The sequence below is a fragment of the Stegodyphus dumicola genome, chromosome 3 (assembly GCF_044657685.1).
Source record: "Stegodyphus dumicola isolate Sdum_Otavi_A_Nest chromosome 3, ASM4465768v1".
NCBI classification, from domain to species: Eukaryota; Metazoa; Arthropoda; class Arachnida; order Araneae; family Eresidae; genus Stegodyphus; species Stegodyphus dumicola.
The window spans coordinates 119,725,598-119,745,512 of record NC_140770.1 but is presented as its reverse complement, the minus strand read 5'-3'; the positions used below and the strand labels follow the sequence as shown (position 1 = coordinate 119,745,512).

Genomic DNA, 19,915 nt, shown 5'->3' with positions numbered 1-19,915 from the left:
ATCTGCGTCATAGCAATTTCTGTCATACCTGATGATTTCTTATAGCTTTGTACACCATTAATTCATTTAAAGAATGCTTCTAAATTTGAGGCACAAATTTTGAAGAATGATAAAATAATCAAAAATAATATCTTCTTGTAATACAATGTATATCCAAAATTGAAGCATTTGTTATAAATGAATGCTTTCAGAAGTCCCATGACTCACAATGTGGATTTAATTTGGGTGCATCAATTTATGAATATCATGAAGACAGACACATACCTTAATGTATGGAATTACCAACTGCAATAGAACAGCAGGCAAATAACTAGCACTATAAATCATGATGTCATTTGATGCCAATAAATATAATGTTGCTCATGTAAGAAACAGAAAATATCTTACCATGTAAGAACATGTTCTCTGTAGTGTTGAAGAATGTCTGGACACATGCTCAGGAAACCAATGCATGCAGCATGGATGTGAGCTCAGTATTAAAAATTTATATGGTCTTTAAATAACCATATCACGAAAGAGCACATACCCATAGATAATTTGAAAGTCTACAACTACTTAAGAATTCTTCCCATTATTATTAACTAGTAAATGCTTTGTTTGTTTAATACTATAATGATACATTAAAACCCCAGAAACTATTATGATACACTACGTCCATTTTTCTCAGTTTATTTTCTGTTACATTGCTGACAAGGTAAAAAGTATAATAATTACAGTGTTCAATAACTTCAATTAAATTGTACATTATTTAAAAAATACTATGTATAAAGAAAATTATTCAGTTATATATATATTTCTTTCAATATATAAAGTAAATAAATAACAGCAAATTAATTACTACAATCAAAGTCTAAATGATTAAGAAATTTGAATAACAAGAAACGCTTCATTCAAAATAAAAAAGAAACATATTTAAAGAAAACTCACTTTTTTTTAAGGTTCCGCAGTAATTTTGTTGCTGCACTTTTTAGTTGTTCAACAAGATTATCATGCAATGCAATAAGCTGGTGTTTCAAGGTTTTAAAATCCACATGAAATAATATTAATACCCTATGATTCCACAAGTTGTTAACTTCTTTTCTCTTCTCAAGATAAAAATTAAGTTGCTAAAAGAGAAAATTAATTACCAATAAATTCTAAACAGCTATACTGTTCAATAATAGATCGGTAAAAAAAAAGCAGAAACAATTAGCAATATTTGTGTCTTAATACATTTTAAGTATTAAAAAATTCCAAATAATCATTATGAAAAAGTTTTATGTGCCATACTAATGGTTTACTATACATTTACCTAAAAAAACTGAAAATTAAAGAAATAAATAGTTTATAAGGAACAAAATATAGCAAGGCGAGAATGAAATGTAACTTGATATAGGAAAGAAGAATAAATTTCTCCGTTAATAATGCTTTATAATGGCAATTCTAACTGTAAGCCCAAATACATATACATGCTTTGAATTTATGCTTTAATACTTATGCAATGGTTTATGAAAAGCATAATTTTTGATTGATGTTTTTATGTTTTGAAACTGTGCATTTTACATTATTTAGAAACCGTACATAAACAATTATAGATGTTTTTATTGCTCTGTTGGTTCTTCAGAATCAGGCTAGCATAATAGAATCACTTAACTGTGATTCGTATTTCAGCTAGAGAAAGAAATAAAATGTACCACAAACGTAATAGGCAATCTAGTAGAGTTTATTAATTTATTTAATTTTGATAATGTCATTATATTTAAATTAAATTCTACCATATCACTGTATGTTACACGAGCACTACAAGTATGCTGTGTTTTTCACAATTTCACACAAATGTGATAGATCATAGAATGCATTGCCTGCAGATAAAAAGACTTTTCTGTACCTAATCTTTTTATCTTTAACACCTGATGAATAAAAATTGTATAACATGAGTTAAGCATGGGAAAAGAGAAAGCTTCAAATGGAAAAGAGTTATCTTAGTTTGACAATTTTTTGTTCATTATTAAGACATGCAGAACAACCATTGAATAAATACTTATTTGAATCAATGTTAAATGAGCTTAATGGTACATAGGTTCAGGGCTGGCACCAGAGCACATGAAACAAGTGCAGCCATACCGGGGGGGCAGAATTTAAGGGTGGTAAGATTCATAAAATTTATGGAATTACTGGATGGCAGAATCCAGGCATTGAAGTGATTGCACTGGACATCGAAATGCCTAGCGTCGGCACTTCATAGCTTTATGCTATCAACATTAGACTATAATTTTATTATCTAACATTTTCATGGAATTTAAAATAATAAACATCATAGTTTATTCTCAAAAGCTTCAAATAAATAACCATTTTGTATAAAGTGTACATAAAGCACTTGAAAGCGTAGAAGGAAAAACTTCGCTTATAACTGTTCAAAACTCACAATAATTAAAATATCTTAGGTTCTAAACTGGAATATAAGACTGCATAATTAAAAAGAGTTTCATTTCTTAGCTGATCCGAAAAAAAATTATAATGAATACAAGATAATGCTTCTAACCTAAAATATTACTAATGAAAACTAAAAATACAAAAATCTTTTAATTTGATTACTTAGTAAAATTTTGAAAATAAGCATTTTGATATACATCTAAACTGTAAAGAGCTGTATCTAAAATATATTTTTCTGTAAATAAATACTTTAACTGAAATAAAAATTTCTTTTTTACAATAAAAATACCTTGCAGACGTCAGAAAAACTATATTCTTTTTCAAGAAATGCTTCAACTTCATTAAATGCTTTAGCAGATAAAATATAATCAAATTTCTGCACTGAAAAAAAGAAATAAGTGATTAAATAAAAAATTTGTTAGCAGAACATAGGTATAGAATTCATGGTAATAAAATTCTGTTTTGAGAATGTATCATATTACGAAAAAATATCCTACCATACTTTCAAGCTTCGCATGATTTACCATGAGAGAATTTTAGACAGTCATAAAGAACTTAATTCTTATTTGCAGAAATATAAGGACAGATCTTCAGTTGTATTTCAAATTTATAAGAAACACATTTCTAAGTGAAAATTTTATATATCTTTTAAATGATGTAAATATATGACATGAGAAAACATATGACATAAAATATGATATACAATAATTTTCTACAAAACAATTGGAAAATAGTTTTTTATGTCACTAGCCTTATATATTTATTTAATATCTAAAAATATTGTAAGTTTTATTTCATGCAATAACTATAAATAACTTTCAGCTCTCCAAATAAAAATTTAAGATATCAATATTATGTAAGTCCTTTTACATTTTTGAAGAAATTTAATTAGAAATGAAACCTACTTTTAATATGCCTTCATTAATTAGATGTAAATTACAAAATAAATAAATGAATAAAAACTTAACATCAGCTGACATGTTAGTAATAATGTACAAAAGAAGAAGTGAATAAATATGTATAACTAATAATGTTGGATGTATGTTTAATATTTGCATTCCTTTTTTTTTTCTTTGTATATTTTATTTCCTCACTGCTTGATTTTATGTTATGATTTTTGCAATAATCTTCTTACTGGCAATGTGCTTTATTTATTATTAAGTTTGCGTGAGTGGCAACAGTTGTTCATGTTTATGTTCCAGAATAGCGTTCTTAGCCGCACTGCGCTGCAGGCAATTTTTCTCTTAAATATTCCATCTTTTAGAATAGCAATAAAGTTTATTATACAAAGCTGGTGCTTTTTAGTTCAAGGTAATTAAATAAGAATATCTGAGCAAAATTCACAATTTACTTGCATTTAAAAGTTATTAATGAAAAGCATACAAAATTTTACATATAAGAAGTCATTTTCCAATTAGATATTTTTCTAAAATTTCTTATTATGTCCAATTACATCATAAATAAAGTTAACATAAGTAAGTTCAATTACAATGATTTGTTAGTTTATCATATGGTAGCTCAAAGAAGGGTTTTAAAATATAATTTTTTTTAGGCAAGTATATTCAGTTATAAGTTCACTGTTGTGCAGTGCTAATTTTTTTGTTTAGAATTTTAGATTTAGCAGAAAGTTTTAATAATGCTGAGACAGCAAATTCTGCTTTGCTTTTTTCAAGAGAAATTTTACTTCGAAAATAAAAATAAAAAATTGATTCTCTTTACTTTAAAAAATGAAATTTAGAACTACTATTAAATACTTGGTATTAAATATTTTTATCAAGAAAGAGTTATAATATCAAATGTAAAATTCTTAACAAATATTTTGATGCATCAAATAGTTGAAAAAGTAATTGTTGAAACATTATCTTTAATCCTGAATGAACCAGAAGAAACTGTTTTAAAGTACCAAATGCTTTATTTCCTAGTAATGTTTTTGATGTTATGAGAAAGTTTTTATACAGTCAAAAGTCGTTAATTCGGACACCCATAATTCGGAATGATCTATAATCCGGACCTCAAAACTAAAAACTTTCTGCGCATGCGCCGCGTTGACACATGCGCAGAGGCGTTCACGCGTGCGCGTAAGACCTTTTACGACTGCGCATATGAGTGTGCGCAAGTGCAGAATACGTTTTCGCGTGCGCATTTTATGTATAATGGACGTATAAGCTAAAATTATCTAATTATGTATTTCAGTTAATGTTGATGATTGCGTTGTTCCTTAATTTTCGAATTGCATCCGGCTTATTATTTTTTGCAGACTGTAAGAGCAATTTTATAAAAGTAAGCTTAAACTTTCGATTATATCAAATAGAATTTCCGATATATATTTGTTAATATGTAAAGGATCTAAAGCGAAAGTATGTTTTGAAATCCGAAATCTGTTTATCAATTTCACGCTGCTCGGCGGCGGGCGCGTAATGAATTGGAAGTTGATTTGTCAGCACTATCCTTATCTTCAGCGCAGATGTTTTTATTTTATTTGGCTTATAATTCCTTACCAAATGTAGTATTTCATCTCGATATGCTCCGTCTTTGATATGATTTAAAACAAGTTCTTCGTCATTATAATTCGCTTCCGATAGCGAAGAAAAGTGACAGAGGTTATTGAAAACAAAAAAATTTCGATTGACAAATTAGTCGGTGTTCTTGACACAGCAATTATAGGACTTGAACGGCGGAACTTTGTAACTCAACAAGAAATTATGTCTGTTTAATAGAATTAAAGAGAAAGTATTATCACATGAAACGAAGCAAAACTTAAACAACTTACATTGAAAGAAATGTTTAATAAAGTAAACAAATAAATATTAAGCTTTTTCTTTTTGCAAATTTTGATACTCTTTAGATCATAATTGTTCTTTATTTCATAAATTACGGTTTCATATTTTTAATTTTAGAATTTCTGCATGCCATCTTACGAGATTTAAACTGATGATCTATAATCCGGAAAAATCGATAATCCGGAATCGCCGAAGTCCCGACGAGTCCGGATTAACGACTTTTGACTTAGTGATACAAAAAAGTGTATGGTATTAATCAGCATAAGCATAGCATATGAGATCAAGAATAAATCCTCGTATGTTATTAATGAAACGTATAACTTTCATAAGTTATACGTTTTGATTTTATAAGTATTTATAATGATTAAAATTTTTAATACTTATTTTATGCTCTTACTATTAATACATATGCAAAAGGATTTTAACTGTGCAATATATGTGTCTAGACATATATATATATATATATATTAAAGAAGCCTAATATGAGGCTAAAAATTAAAAACAAAATTTTTATACGTAACTTGCACTATAGCTGCAGAATTGAAATATTTATATATATATAATTTACTTAATAATTATATACATATAATTTACTTTTAACTTTAAATGCTTTAAGTTTATGGTATTTCAATTCTGCAGCTATAGTGCAAGTTAGGTATAAAAATTTTGTTTTTAATTTTTAGCCTCATATTAGGCTTCTTTATGTATATATACATGTCTGTGTCTAGACATATAATGATGCTCAGATTGAAATTTCCATGTATTTCTAAGGAAATATGAGAAGAAACAGAAAATTCCAATATACTACCTACTTTATTATGCAAGAGATAATTGCTATTAAATTCAATATATAATGCTATCAATAAACAATGTTCATTAATAATACTAAAATATGATTAATAAAAAAATAAAATATTCCCAGATAAATATCATACAGCAGAAATCAGACAACTCCCAAATTTTTTCATAATGCATCTTTAAATGAACTTTGAATTCATTTTTCAGCTCATTCATATAAAATTCTGTTACAGAAACTTTCAGTTTCAGTTCATATTCATCATTTTGCATCCAAGACTCTAGTGAAGGCACTTCACACAAAACTTGATTGACCTAAAAATATTTAATTGAAAATGCGATTTAAAGCTCACACAGATTCTACAAAAACCAATAAAAAGCAATTTATGTATGAATTTCCTATTTATAAAAGAAATTGCATGAACAAATTATTTCAATTAAAAGTTTTATTTTGATATTTTCAATGATAAAAAAATTTAACATTTACATACAAACACTAAAATACAATTGCAATAAAAATTTGAACATTTTCTAATAAAATAAGTAAATAAATAAGCAAAATTACTTTTTCAATCAGATTTAAAATTTTTTCTTGAAATTGCTCAAAAGAAGGCACACAAGTAACAATGCCAAAAGTCTCCACTGGTTCAACTTTTAGATAAACAAAAAATGGTGGAGAATCTGGCTGTTCTTCTTGCAACTTAAATGCATCTAAAATCAGCTGTATAGTTTCCAACAGGAGATCTGTTACCTAAAAAACCGTTAAGCATAAAAGATATACGAAACCACTTTAAAACATCTCAAAAATTAGATGAAAGCAGAACAAAAAATTAAGAAGTTTTTCTAAAATTAATAAGCTTTCCTCAAAGGAACTATTATGCTAAAATTATAAATTAGAATTAAAACTATATTTTTCTTCATATTTAAACAGAAATTTATAATTTCAATGGAAAACTTCAGACAAAGTCTTCTAATACAAAAAATGTATAAAAAAATTGACAATAATGTAGCATGCGATCTACCGTTTTTAGTTAGTGATTTTTTTAGACAGGGAACCAAAACTGTTGTTTTAACGATTTCCTTTTCTGTCCCTTTTATCACATTTAATTACAGCATTTTATTAGAGCCATCTAAGAAATAACTAACTAACTAAAAGCAGTAAATCACATCCCATATCAATACTGAAATTTTAATATATTTTAAAAATCCTTTAAAAATGCTTGGAATTGCCACCAAAATTATAAATTACAATTATAGAATATCTGTTACAGGCTAATTTTTTTTAACCATAAACATAATAATATTAAAGTTTGAATTGCTAACACTATTGCCTGGAATCAAGAACAGAATTCTATACAATATACAAGAGTAGTTTTTAATTATAGAGTATAGTATTACATCAACTTCATAAGTAGATACATTAACTAAACTAAGGACACATTAAAATTTTCAAATTAAATTGACTGGTCTAAGAGATTTAATGCTAATACTTTACATTAAATCTATTAAAGCAATCAAATCACCGATCTGTGCAGTTATAAAAAATATTGTTTCCTCCCATTTCATGTCTAGAATTATTTTTTAAAAATTTTATAACAATCTTATATTTAAAAAAAATATTTTTTCCAATATTAATACCAAGCCAAACCTTAATTACCACTGACAATATTTATCAGTTTAAAAAAAATGACTTACTTTTATAGTAATTAATGCATTGGCACATTTCAAAAAAGACAAGCAACGGCTGCCTTTAAGACTTTCGAATTTCAAATTTTCTGAGAACAGTAAACTGATTTCTGGCCACCAAATACTATAAAAATTATGCAAAAATAATTAACAAAGAAAAGAATACTTATTTTGTTTCCAAAAATATACAAAATAAAAATTTTGAAAAGATCTCAAACTAAATTTTGAGTGAAATTAAACTACTGAAATTGCTTAAAAAAATACAGTTTTTGAATAATTTAATTTATAACTCTGAATAAACTGGGAAATGAATAAATACTGAAAACATGAAAGGAAGACTAACTACAAAGTTCACACTTTTTATTAAGTTACAAAGTATGTAGTTTGGATTGCAGGACTGCAGTTACTAAATGCATAGTAATTCTACAGCTATAACAAGCAAAGAACTGGATTCAATAATGAGAGCAAATTTCTAAGAATGCTCAAAGTATTTAAATTTTTTTGTAAATATTCTTATAATGATTCAAAATTTAAATGATTTTTTCCACTTAATTTATTTTACACTTCTTTCTCCATCTACTTCCCCAAAATTGTAGTTATCATTTTATGTGTGTGGGGGGGGGAAAGAAAAATCTTGGAATTTTTCATACTTGTTATTCAAAATGCACCCTGAACATTTATTGCTTGTATTACTGGTTTTATCTCTGAAAATGAGTTAAAAGTACTAATAGCTTTTTTGTTTATCAAAATCAACTTTAATGTAATTGTAAATCATAAAAAATGATGGATAAGTGGCATTATTTTAATTTAAAAGTGTTAAACTATATTGACAGTGAAAACAATTCTTTTTTTTAGTAGTTTGTAAGAAATAAGCAAAACTAAAACTTGAAAACTGAATTATATACATAATGCTGACAAAAAAAGAGGAAATATTTATGATTGAGATTTGAATCGTCTAGCAAAATGCAAATATTTTTACAGATATGGAGAGCTTTTTGATAAAATTCATTTAAATAATTGGGAAATATTTAGAATTAATCTGGAAAAATAAAACTTAAAAACTTCAGCATTTTTTACAGTAAATTCTATAAAATAATGTATATATATTTATATTAATAAATGATAGCAGATTTATGAAGTTCAATTCTTTTGAAGTTTTGTATCATTAAGAGTGAAATTTAAGTGTTTATAATATATCTAAGCATAATAAATCATTTTTTATTACTATTTAATATTATGTGGATATTGATAAAGAACTCCCAGAGAATTCAAATCCGAAAATTTTGTAAGGTATGTACAATAAATTTCTTCATTGAAAGAAAAAATAACAGTAATCAAAACTTGTGGGTAACTGATAAAACACTACCATTAACAGAAAGAAATATGACAATATAGACCAAATAAGTGCAGTTGTTTAGGAAAAAAATGTGGAACTTATAGAAAATAAGAAGAGTTTAAAATTGTTTAATTAATAATAGAGTGAAAATTCTACCAATAGCATTACATGACATGGTAATCAATGACTAAGTTAGAATATAATAAACAAATACTACATGCATGTAGTTAACCTTTGTTTGGCAGTGAATATTTTTAGAAATACAATATATTTGAGTACTTAATAGAGAAGAGCAACTTGGAAACTTAATATATCAGAAAAGATTAGTGATTAAAACCCAAGACAATGATTTTATTACCCAGTAATTGTAATGTTACTATAACATAAAGTTTAAATATTAAATCAGTTTCTAATGAATGTATCTAAAATGTAAAACAAAATTGAAACAAATTGAATGACCTCGATTTTTAGATCAGATAAGAATTAAAATTAATTCCTATATTTTGTGGGATTTAAAACACAAAACACAACATAGACTAATAAATACTTTAGTTATTTTCTTTACATTCAAAATAAAATGTCCATAATTAAAAAAGTATGTTCGTTTTAACACAATAATAAAAAACGAGTAAGAAAATATATTCAGAACTAAGTTTTAAGGATTAATAAATTAAAAAGGTATAGTTATTAAAATGTACTTGAAATTTATATTAATAATTGCTTATAGATTTTACAGTATTCATGATGAAATGACTTAATGACTGTATATCTATATATATTTATATACCTCATTAATTTTTTTTCATAATCAGAGCACTTTGATAATATGGCATCAAGAAATTCATCAATATCACATGGTTCGGAAACCCTAAAAGATTAATCATAAATCAGACTAAACACATACCTTTAAAGGACTTGAACTAATATTTCATTCATTAATCATTTATTTAGAAATTTTAGCATAAACAGCTGCAGAAATAAATTACAGTTATTATTAGACTAAGAAGTCACACATAGCAGGAAGATTGATGCATCTCACCACATAATTCATCATCACTCTACATAATTCTAGGTTCAGCATTCATAAGCATAACACAAGGCATAACACAATGTCTAATAATATTAAAATATTCCATTCTGTAATTTAGATTCTACAATGTATCTAATACTTTCAATAAATTATGCTTTTTGAAGTTTTGCCATAAGACTAGATGTGATTTTTTCCAGCATTTTTTAAATCTAAACTAGAAAATCTGCTTTGATCCAAGTGAAACAAGTACTCTCACAAATCACAATGTTGTACTATTTCAGAGATATAAGTTTAGTAAATTTTAGTCTTGCACTGACTATACATCCAAACTCTCTAATTTTGCCCCATTCACACCATTTTTGCAAATTCTAATACATTTGCTGAAAGCCCAGAAAGTTAAATATTTAGCATTTTTTGTTTTGAATATGTTGTGCTATGCTTGAAGCTGAGTAGTTTACATGGATGTAATAATATACCAGTTCCTGAACTACTAGAATGCTAGTTCCACTGCTACAGTTGGAATTTGAAATAAAAAGTCACAAAGCTGCAAGTGACTCAATGGAACTTTTGGATTTATATAATTTGTTCTGTTCTTAATCTCTTAATATTTTATATCCACAAAAGAGCCTGGTAAACATTATTGATAATAAAAAATTGTTAATGTTGAATTTTCAATGGGTAGAATGCAAATTATTTTTAAGATAATGTACTTTATCTTACTGTAAAATATATTTCCATTAAATATATTTAATAAATTATATCTGTTACATATATTTAATAGGGCAAATGGGTTTGATGGAATAATAATGGTTTTTCAGTGCCTAATTAATATTACTGAGTCGGTCTCAAATTCCCTTAAAAATTAAAAGCACAGATCTTGCAATGTCTCTTTGACTTTATTTGATGTGTAGTAATCACACCAATAAAAGAGGTAGTTTTTTCAGAGACAATTTACTTCTTTTAGGTCACACTTTCATTAACTGGCTCAACCAACAAAAACAGGCTATAGGGTATATATAAATTCTATGCTTTTTGAGCAATCATCTTACTATCCTTAGCTTATTTCTTGTTGTCATCCAAGACCGTACAATGTTTGTCTAACAAATTTGTTAATTGTATTTCATTTTCTATAATTTTATTATGTGTATACATAGTGAGAATTTTAGCACAACATTCCCCTTACTCCTACAAAATATATCAATGAAAGTCCTTAGTATAATTATTGAGATGTAATTACTTCAAAAATGTTTCATCAACACACTTTGGTGGAAGTAATTAACAAGCAACAAGAGCCCTTTTGCAGTGATGCAAACATGTACAAAATTTATCAGAAAAAAAAGGATAATGGAGCTATAAATAACAAAGGCAGTGTGGGGAAAGATATATCCTCATTGCAAAAGCAGATGGACCATGTGTCCCATTTATAATTGCAAATGCAGAATAGTTTATTATCAGCATGTTCAACTGATCATTTATCAGTATGATATGTTGTCGCATAATGTAAGCATATTGCTTACATTATGCGACATTGTAATAAAAATTTATGCTTACAATGTAATAAAAATTAATCAATTTTAAAGTGAAATCAATATTCCAAATGATTGTCTTCAAGCTATCAGTACTTCTAAAACTAATCTTGAAATTATACATAATCTTTTACCAAATATTTTTATAATCTCCTCCTGACTTACATCCATTAATCTGTAGTAATCTAGGATTTCAAGATTGACATGAAGAGTGTCTCACAAAAAGGAATCATAAATTGTGAAGTTTTGCTGCATGTCAGTCACAGAATCTTGACAAAAATGCATCTGCTTTTCAGTGTAATAAGTAGAGGTCTCCAGCAATGCAGCACTTCACTGTAATAATCATGCATAACAACAGAACAACAATATGCATAAAAAAACAACAGAAGAGCAAGGGCATTTTATTCCTTCAATCTGTGCAATAAATATGCTCATTTGTATCAGTGCAGTCTGAATACATTCATTTCACACTTAGAAAGCTTTTCTGCAAGACCTTATACCTAGCATGTAGTCAATTTACATTTATCTTACATTTCGTACTTCTCAATTGTTCACACTGATGTACTGTGTAAGGTGAAAATTTATGATCAGAAATTTGACATTGACTCAGTTTTTTTTTTTTTTTTTTTCCTTTTTTGTTTTACTTTTGTATGATTTTATTTTTTGTAATGTTACATTTATTTTCATCCATCTATTGTATCTCTATTGCTCCTCATTTTGTTTTTTGACAACAGCCTAGATCAGCCCAATTCTTCGAGGGACAACATTATTATTTTAGGAGCTAGATTTTATAGAAACAGAAAAGTTGCTGGCATAATAGCAATACTCTAAGATTTCACTCAGTATTTAAAATTATCTTCTTATAAATAGTCTGTATAAATATGATAAAATGCTTTGGCATAATCCATGAAGTTCAAACAAGAGGAAAAAATGTACTTAAAGGAAATATGAAGAACACAAACCTTTAGAAAAATATGCAATTTAGTTTTTCAAGTAGATTAATTTTATTAATGAACACGTAAGTATATCTCAGAACAAAGTTTAAAAAATATTTGGTTTAAACTTTCATGTTAATCATTTAAAAAGTATAATATTCATTCAATGATGCCTTAACTGCAAAACTGCATTCTATTCACAATTAAAAAAAATATTTAATGAAGTAATCTCACATAAATTACTATTAAATTTTCTTCACATAAGGCTTTTATTAGAATTCATCATATAGTGAAATTTATACTTTAAAACATATTAAATAATTAGTGTAATTAAAAAGAAAAATTAATCAAATAAATAAATAATAATTACCTGAAAATTTCATTGGATATTAATCTTTCTTTCATATATGATTGGCATATAAAATTTGCTTGATGTATTAATGGATGAATTGTATGCAAATTTCTCATCAGAAAAGCTTTAATGTTTATTATTCTTTTCCTTAAGTCTTGATTCTCACCATATGGAAATCTAAAATTAATTATGCCATTTAGGAATCTTAGTTTAAGTTTAATTTACTTTCAAAAGTTAATCCAAACTGAAATTTAAAGAATCTAATGATGAAAATTTTTTAATTTTTGCTTGAAGACTAAAGAGTAAAAATGGCCATATGTAAAATATTATAAAACACAATTCAAAAGTAAATGTGTTAAATACAACACATAATGAATTAAATTACATTAAATTTGTTCTCATTGTACAAAAAAACATGAAACATACAAAGGTTTGTTTCTAAACATTATTAATTGCAAAAAATACCTGGATAAATGACACACAGCATCATCTTTTTCTTCTTTTTTAAAAATATAATTAGCTAAAATGTTGAGAAAAATAATAAATAAGTGACAAGTATTCAAAAGAAAAAAGAAGAATATATTACATTGACTCAATTTTATCAAAAATACATAAAATTTATCAATTTATAGATTTTTAATTTTTAGTTTAATAGTCTTATCAGCATTAATAATGTTTTTAAGAGTAAATTTTCACTTAAGTTAAAAAAAAAAAAGGTGAGCTACCAAAAAAGTTTGAAATCAGAATCAGGAAAACACATTTAATTTTTTCCAATAAATATAATTTTCTCAAATGAAGGCCTACTTTTGATAATAAAACCAAAGTCACATATTATTATATCATGCTTTCTAATGCTACAAATTAAAGTACAATTATTTTTATAAATGAGCATATGTTAATTTTAAAATTATATTAGTGAGTAAACATTAATTTAAAAAGTGCACAGTTTGAAATTTATAGCAATTTTAATTTACTTCGAACTGATTTCATCATATCTTCATAACCGAGTTTTAATTCTTCAAGTTCAGTTAGAAAAATAGGACTTGTTTGATCAAAATTTTGGAAATTCTTAGACAAGGTTTTTATAATTCTATCAATTATCTTCTGTGGCAAAGAATCAACTGGAGCAGCTAATATAAGTTCTTTGAGTTCTTTCTCATAATGCTAGGAAAAAGAAAAATGAGATGCAGAAATATTATGCATAATGCGCATATTTGATTGTGTATTTAAATTAATTGACATAATATATGATAAAATAGTTGTTTTTAAAATACACTTTTCAGTATTTCTTAAACAGAAAGCTACAGAAAGAGTTTTACATGTGAAAAAGGAAACATTGATTTCAAAGTTGCTGCATATAGTAATTTTTGGTACTTTTCCGTTTTGTCTGCGCAAGTGATAAAGTCGCCAGTAATGGTACAACCGATGCCTCGCTGGTAACCTTTTACTTTAACTTTTACATTTCCAAAACAAGTCGCAGCCATTTCTTATGAGATTGATTGTTTCTTTCAATACTGGCATACAATTACATAGAATTTTTACCAGATAGTTCAATTTTATGCCTAAGGCCATTTGCGGGCAGTAATTAAGTCAATTAGGATGCAATCATACTGCTCACTCGATGGCAAAAATATAGAAAAGGCAAAGTCAAGGGTTAAATTCATCAATTCTAATGAGAATGCACTAGCGAAGTAAAGCACTGCAGTTTTAATTTCTGAGTAAGCTATTCGTACGAATTGAAATTATTCTTGCATTTAAACTTGTATTCCAAATTAAGATTTAACCTGAAATTAATGCAGATAATTACTGAGAGAATTAGATTTTTGTAGCATAGTTTACGTGAGATGAGATCACTTGCGGTCACTTGATATGAACCGTCGAATCAGGATGTTGTACGATGAAAGCAAAATAACTTCTTAAATTAATGTCTTTTTACAAATTTATTGTCTTTATTTACTGGTCTTTTTTACAAAATTTTAATTAAACATTAAAATATTTATACCTTCAAAATAAAAGATTCTTAGAACTAACATTTGTCAACACTTTTTATGTGTATACTGTGTATTTTCGCCAATAAAGTCTGCTTGGTGAGATTTGCGCCGGCGAAACGGAAAAGTACCTAATTTTTTAGTTAGCACTAAGATCAAAATTTCATACATGAAATATAAATTTAATGATAATCAATAATATAATTTAATGATAATCAAATAACATAAATTTAATGATAATGATAATAGTATGTATTTAACCTTCCATGGACTTCACTGACTGTCAAAATCTGATTTTTCATTACTTTAAACTTTTTCATTAATTCAAAGCCTGTCACTGAATTTATATGTACTGATAAAGAAATGAATAGCATATTTTACCTAACAGAAATCACAAAAATATTGTACAACAAAATGTTTATTCTTTTATTTCATCAGATAATTGCAAAGGGTTTAGTAATATAAAACAATCTATAGTATTAAACCATTTAATATTAGAGGTTTACTCGTTAACAAAATTCATAAAAAATATATTCACTCATAAATCTTCAAAATAAAAGATTCATGGCTTGAAAAATAAATGTCTGTGGCATAATTCAGAAATCATTGATTTTTATTCTATATCTATATAAACATATCTCATAATATTTAAAAACATTTTTAAATTTCATTGATATTAAACAAAATATTTAACATACAATAAAAGCAAGGCTTAATTTCTAAAATTAGAAGTCCCGTAGCCCTATGGAAGACCGTCAGCAAAGAGGAACAAGAGTAAATAAATAAATAAAATGACTATTAAACTCATTAATAATTTTAAAATTAAATAGCTGATTATTATCAAATTAATTAATAGCTATTTAATTAATGTTTATAAATTGTTATTTAATCAATAATTATTATATAATCAATTAATTACAACTTATTTGATAATTATTAGATAACTAATAAATTTTTATTCATTGAATTAATTAAAGATTAAAGTAATTCAATAATTAAAATTAAATTAAATGTAAAGAGATAAATTAAAATTTAATAAGCTATTTTTAATATAATTTTATTGCTAAAAATAAATTTTTTGAGATAAAATTTCTACTGAAATTGTTATTCAATTACATAAATGAAGTACCGCAGCCTTCTTTCTTATTTGGGGCTCTGGTGCGCTCTAGCTAAAGTTATGATTTATTACAAAAACTAAGAACCATAGAAGCCGGAAGCCGGTGAGCTCCAATGCAATTTAGGCTCTGATCGTAGGGGAAAATCATCACAAAAATAAATATACTTCTAGCACATTTTCAGCTGATGAAAATTAAGATAATGCTAAAAGAGAATGAGGGTATGAGTGGGTGGAAACAAAAAATGAGGGGAATCTTGGTGGGAGAGAACATTCTCTTTGACCATGACTCTCTGTTGATATAATTATAGCTATCAAGTGGATGTGTGTCACAGGTTAAATGAGTCCTGAGTCTGACTCCTAAAGATGAATGTAAAGTTGCTGGTTACACTTTTCGCCCCCCCCCCATATTTGTTTACATTAGTACATACTGTGAGAAGACAATGTATAGGATGTGCTTGAGCAGTTTATCTCAGTATTTCTTTCTAATTGTACTTGCTGTCACTTAACTCACATTTAAGAACACAAATTTTTCTTCCTGCGAGAATAACTAACCATTGATAACAATACACTAGATACGATGGCATGGCGACAAATTTACGCGTTCCTAAACAAACTCCCACAAATTTATTGCCCTTCTTAAAGGGAAAGGTTTCCACATGTGAGTGAGGGAACTTTACTTGAAGGTCTCATGTTCTCATGAGTTCGTATTTTTAGGGAAATAGAGTATTGCAAAGTCTCCTTATTGTTAAACTAAAATGTTAGGAATTAAAATTTTTTTTTCCCTTGAAATTGTTGTTCAGATTTATAAAAAGAAGTACCAGAGCTCATCTTATTTAGGGCTCCGGTACGCTCTGGCTATAACTGAAAATTATCTTAAAAATTGAGAAGTACCAGAGACGGGCTATGGTGAGCTCCGGCGCAATTTAAGCACTGAATAAAAGTTCAAAAGATAAGTTAAATTGCAGCACAATTCAAATATTTGCATTGATATTCAAGTTTTATGTAATTTTCATCAAGGAAAGTGTACTAAAAATTATATGAAAAATAGTCATCAAAGATATCCATATAACTGCCCTAATCAGTACAACAGTTATCCCTGACATACCACTGGACCTAGGTTTAATTCTGAACAAGCTTTGGATGTTTGTAAGTATATATTGTTTGTGCACTATGGGTTCACTTAAAACACTGTTAAGCCAAAAGTCCTCTAAAGAGGTGTGATAGCAGAAAAGAGGTGGACCTTTGGATATACACTCCAGAATATTCTTTATCAAAATTGGGATGGAAATCCCCAGTTCTCATGGTTGAAAAATCAAGGCCTCCTGTGATACAACTTTTGCAGAGTTGCTGGGGGTCAGATGGCTTAATGACCAATGAGTATTAGCCATTCATGATGAATGAATGCATTAAGTTGGAATTGTCCAGCCATTTGAAACAATAATATATTTGCCAGAATAAACTGGTACTCTGTTCTCTCTCTGTTTTCTTAATTTTTCTTCTAAAATTCGAAAAATCTATAATCTTGATGACCTTTGGAACCACTGAAGATCATTCCAAAGTTCTGTCACTATTTCTTTAAAATATATTGCAAATCATTTGTAATAATTCCCTTAGGTATTTTGTCCTCAAAAGACATAAAATTTTTCTTCATATCAATAATGAGAATTTTATCTAATTTATGCAATATGAAAATTGATCTGATGAATATTTCTCACTCAAACACTTATTGTTTTGAATTTATTAAGTCTATGTTTAAATTTTATATGAAGAATTCTGTCAGTTTTATTTTTAAATTTTTATGTAAATCAAAAAGCAAATATTTACATATAATTTTGAAGTAAAAAAACAACTGAATCATCATCTTAAATGATAAATATCAGCATACAGAATATGCAAGGAAAACATGACATTTCTGGAAAAATAAGACAAAAAGTGATTTTAAATGTAAGAACTGCAATGTTTACCAGCAGAAACAGAAGAAGTGAGTATATAGTACTTCAACTGATATTAGGGAAACTATGCTAACCAATGAATAAAAATCTTGTATTCAAATCTAAACTGGAAATTTAAGTTGCAGCCTTTTTCAAAACAGTTTAGCAAGGTTAATTCCCTTCCAGCATATTTCTCTCTAAAATGTCCCTTCTTCTGGATTGAAAAAATTATTTAAAAAAAAAAAAAATCAAAGTGAACTGAATATACATAAAAAACTTCATAATATATTAACATTATATTTTCTAAGATAAAAAGATTAATAAAATACAAGACCAAAATAATAATATATACTTCAGGCTTACGAGGCACTCCTTTGAATTCATAGCTTACAGTCCTTTTACGAATAGACTTTTCAAGTGCATTTGCACGCTTAAATCTAAAACGAAATTATAATCAGGTGTAAATACCTTAGATATTTCCATTAATTAAATACATTGCATAATCACGATCATAAAGTATTACAATACAAATCATAAAAGTACCAAAAAATATTGTTATTTTAAAGGTAAAAGCTAAAAAAATTAATTTATTATTACTATTATTTTGTGCTGTTATGTTGACATACTACAGTTCTATTAATTTTTATAAAACAGGAAACAATGCCTTCAGACTTTTAAATTGGGACTTAACTCTTACAATATTTAAAAAGCTACAGAAAACAAACACACACTCTTCTAAAAAAAAAGGGGGAGGAAGAAGAGAGTTACAAATCACTTCCAAAAATTTTTACTTTTACTTGTAAACATTTTATTAAAATGAATATGGCAAAATTATTATCAAGTTGTACAGCAGTAAGAAGTTTCAATAAAGTTAGCTAATCTGTGTTCAAGTATTTTGAAATTTTAAACTTTAATAAAAGTTACCTAAACAAAAAGTTTATAAATATCTAATGGCAAAAAATAGACTCTTTGCAGAAAAAAGCATTTACATTTTAAAAATTTATTTGAAACTTTTTAGTAATATATCACTACAAAAATACATTTTTTAATTAAGTGAATTAAGACTTGCATTTAAACGTTTAACAAAATGGCTCTTACATTCTCTCTTTAAATTCCTGCTTCTGCTTGGTTGAAACTCCTATTTTCCACATCTTACTATTTTTCCAACGGTTTTTATCAATAATTTTATTGATATCTGTTTCAACATCTGGCACTGGAGGCAGCTTTTCTAGTCCAGGAACATCGGATCTCATTTTCCGAAAATTAATGACTTTCTTTTTTGACATCTATAAAACTGTCAGCTATCAGCTTGAATATTTATCTGCAGTAACACATAACATGGAATTTAGAGATGGAGAAAATTATTTCATCCTGCTATTATAGCTTACAACTAATTTAAGCAAAAAGTTTAAAATTTATTTTGCGTTAAGGAATTTTCAAAAGGCGATAATCATCTAATGAAATAACTAATAAAAATAATAGCACGTAAAGAAAAAACTTTATATGCAGACCATAAATTACAGATTAAAACAATTTTATTCTCATATTTCCTCACCCCAAGCACATATTAAAAAAATCAGATTTAAAAACCCTTTTGATTTGTTTATAATATATGAATAATTAAACAAATGAAATATTCTTTTCCATAAAGTTCTCTGCAGTGTAGAGAGTAAGCAAAATTTTACCCTAAACAATGTGAAGCTTTTAACGAATCCTTTAACGTAAACAAGAACTTAAGTTTACGCGGTCATTTGTGCCTTTTTGGCTTGTCATTTAAACATTGTCATTTATTTACTCGTATCCATGGAAACGATGACGATGCATTTTTAGAAAAAAAAAAAATTAGATTCTTTATAACACCGAAAATAATTTTATGTATAATTATAAACAAAACAAAATCGTCCCTGAAAAGTGAAAGTTTTATATAATTAGTAATATGGTTTCCATTTAATTTAATATTGGTCGAAAATTTTATATAAATTTCGACTATTTTGAACATTTAAATACAGCCATCAGTCGACAGTTTA

General features: G+C 26.8%; 1 protein-coding gene across 1 annotated transcript in view; it reads right to left on the bottom strand.

The window, feature by feature from the left end:
• LOC118183862 (dynein axonemal heavy chain 7-like) overlaps positions 1-19,654 on the bottom strand; it is a 368,025-nt gene extending 348,371 nt beyond the window's left edge. The window contains exons 1-12 of the mRNA XM_085812440.1: positions 19,574-19,654; positions 18,987-19,209; positions 18,241-18,325; positions 13,827-14,016; positions 13,318-13,372; positions 12,871-13,029; positions 9,797-9,877; positions 7,683-7,797; positions 6,553-6,738; positions 6,128-6,302; positions 2,702-2,793; positions 928-1,106 (exon numbers count right to left, since the gene is read on the bottom strand). Of these exons, the coding sequence (XP_085668566.1) occupies positions 928-1,106; positions 2,702-2,793; positions 6,128-6,302; positions 6,553-6,738; positions 7,683-7,797; positions 9,797-9,877; positions 12,871-13,029; positions 13,318-13,372; positions 13,827-14,016; positions 18,241-18,325; positions 18,987-19,174 (1,505 nt within the window). The 5' untranslated portion in view covers positions 19,175-19,209; positions 19,574-19,654. The remainder of the gene's footprint in view (positions 1-927; positions 1,107-2,701; positions 2,794-6,127; positions 6,303-6,552; positions 6,739-7,682; positions 7,798-9,796; positions 9,878-12,870; positions 13,030-13,317; positions 13,373-13,826; positions 14,017-18,240; positions 18,326-18,986; positions 19,210-19,573) is intronic.
• Positions 19,655-19,915: the final 261 nt, after the last annotated feature.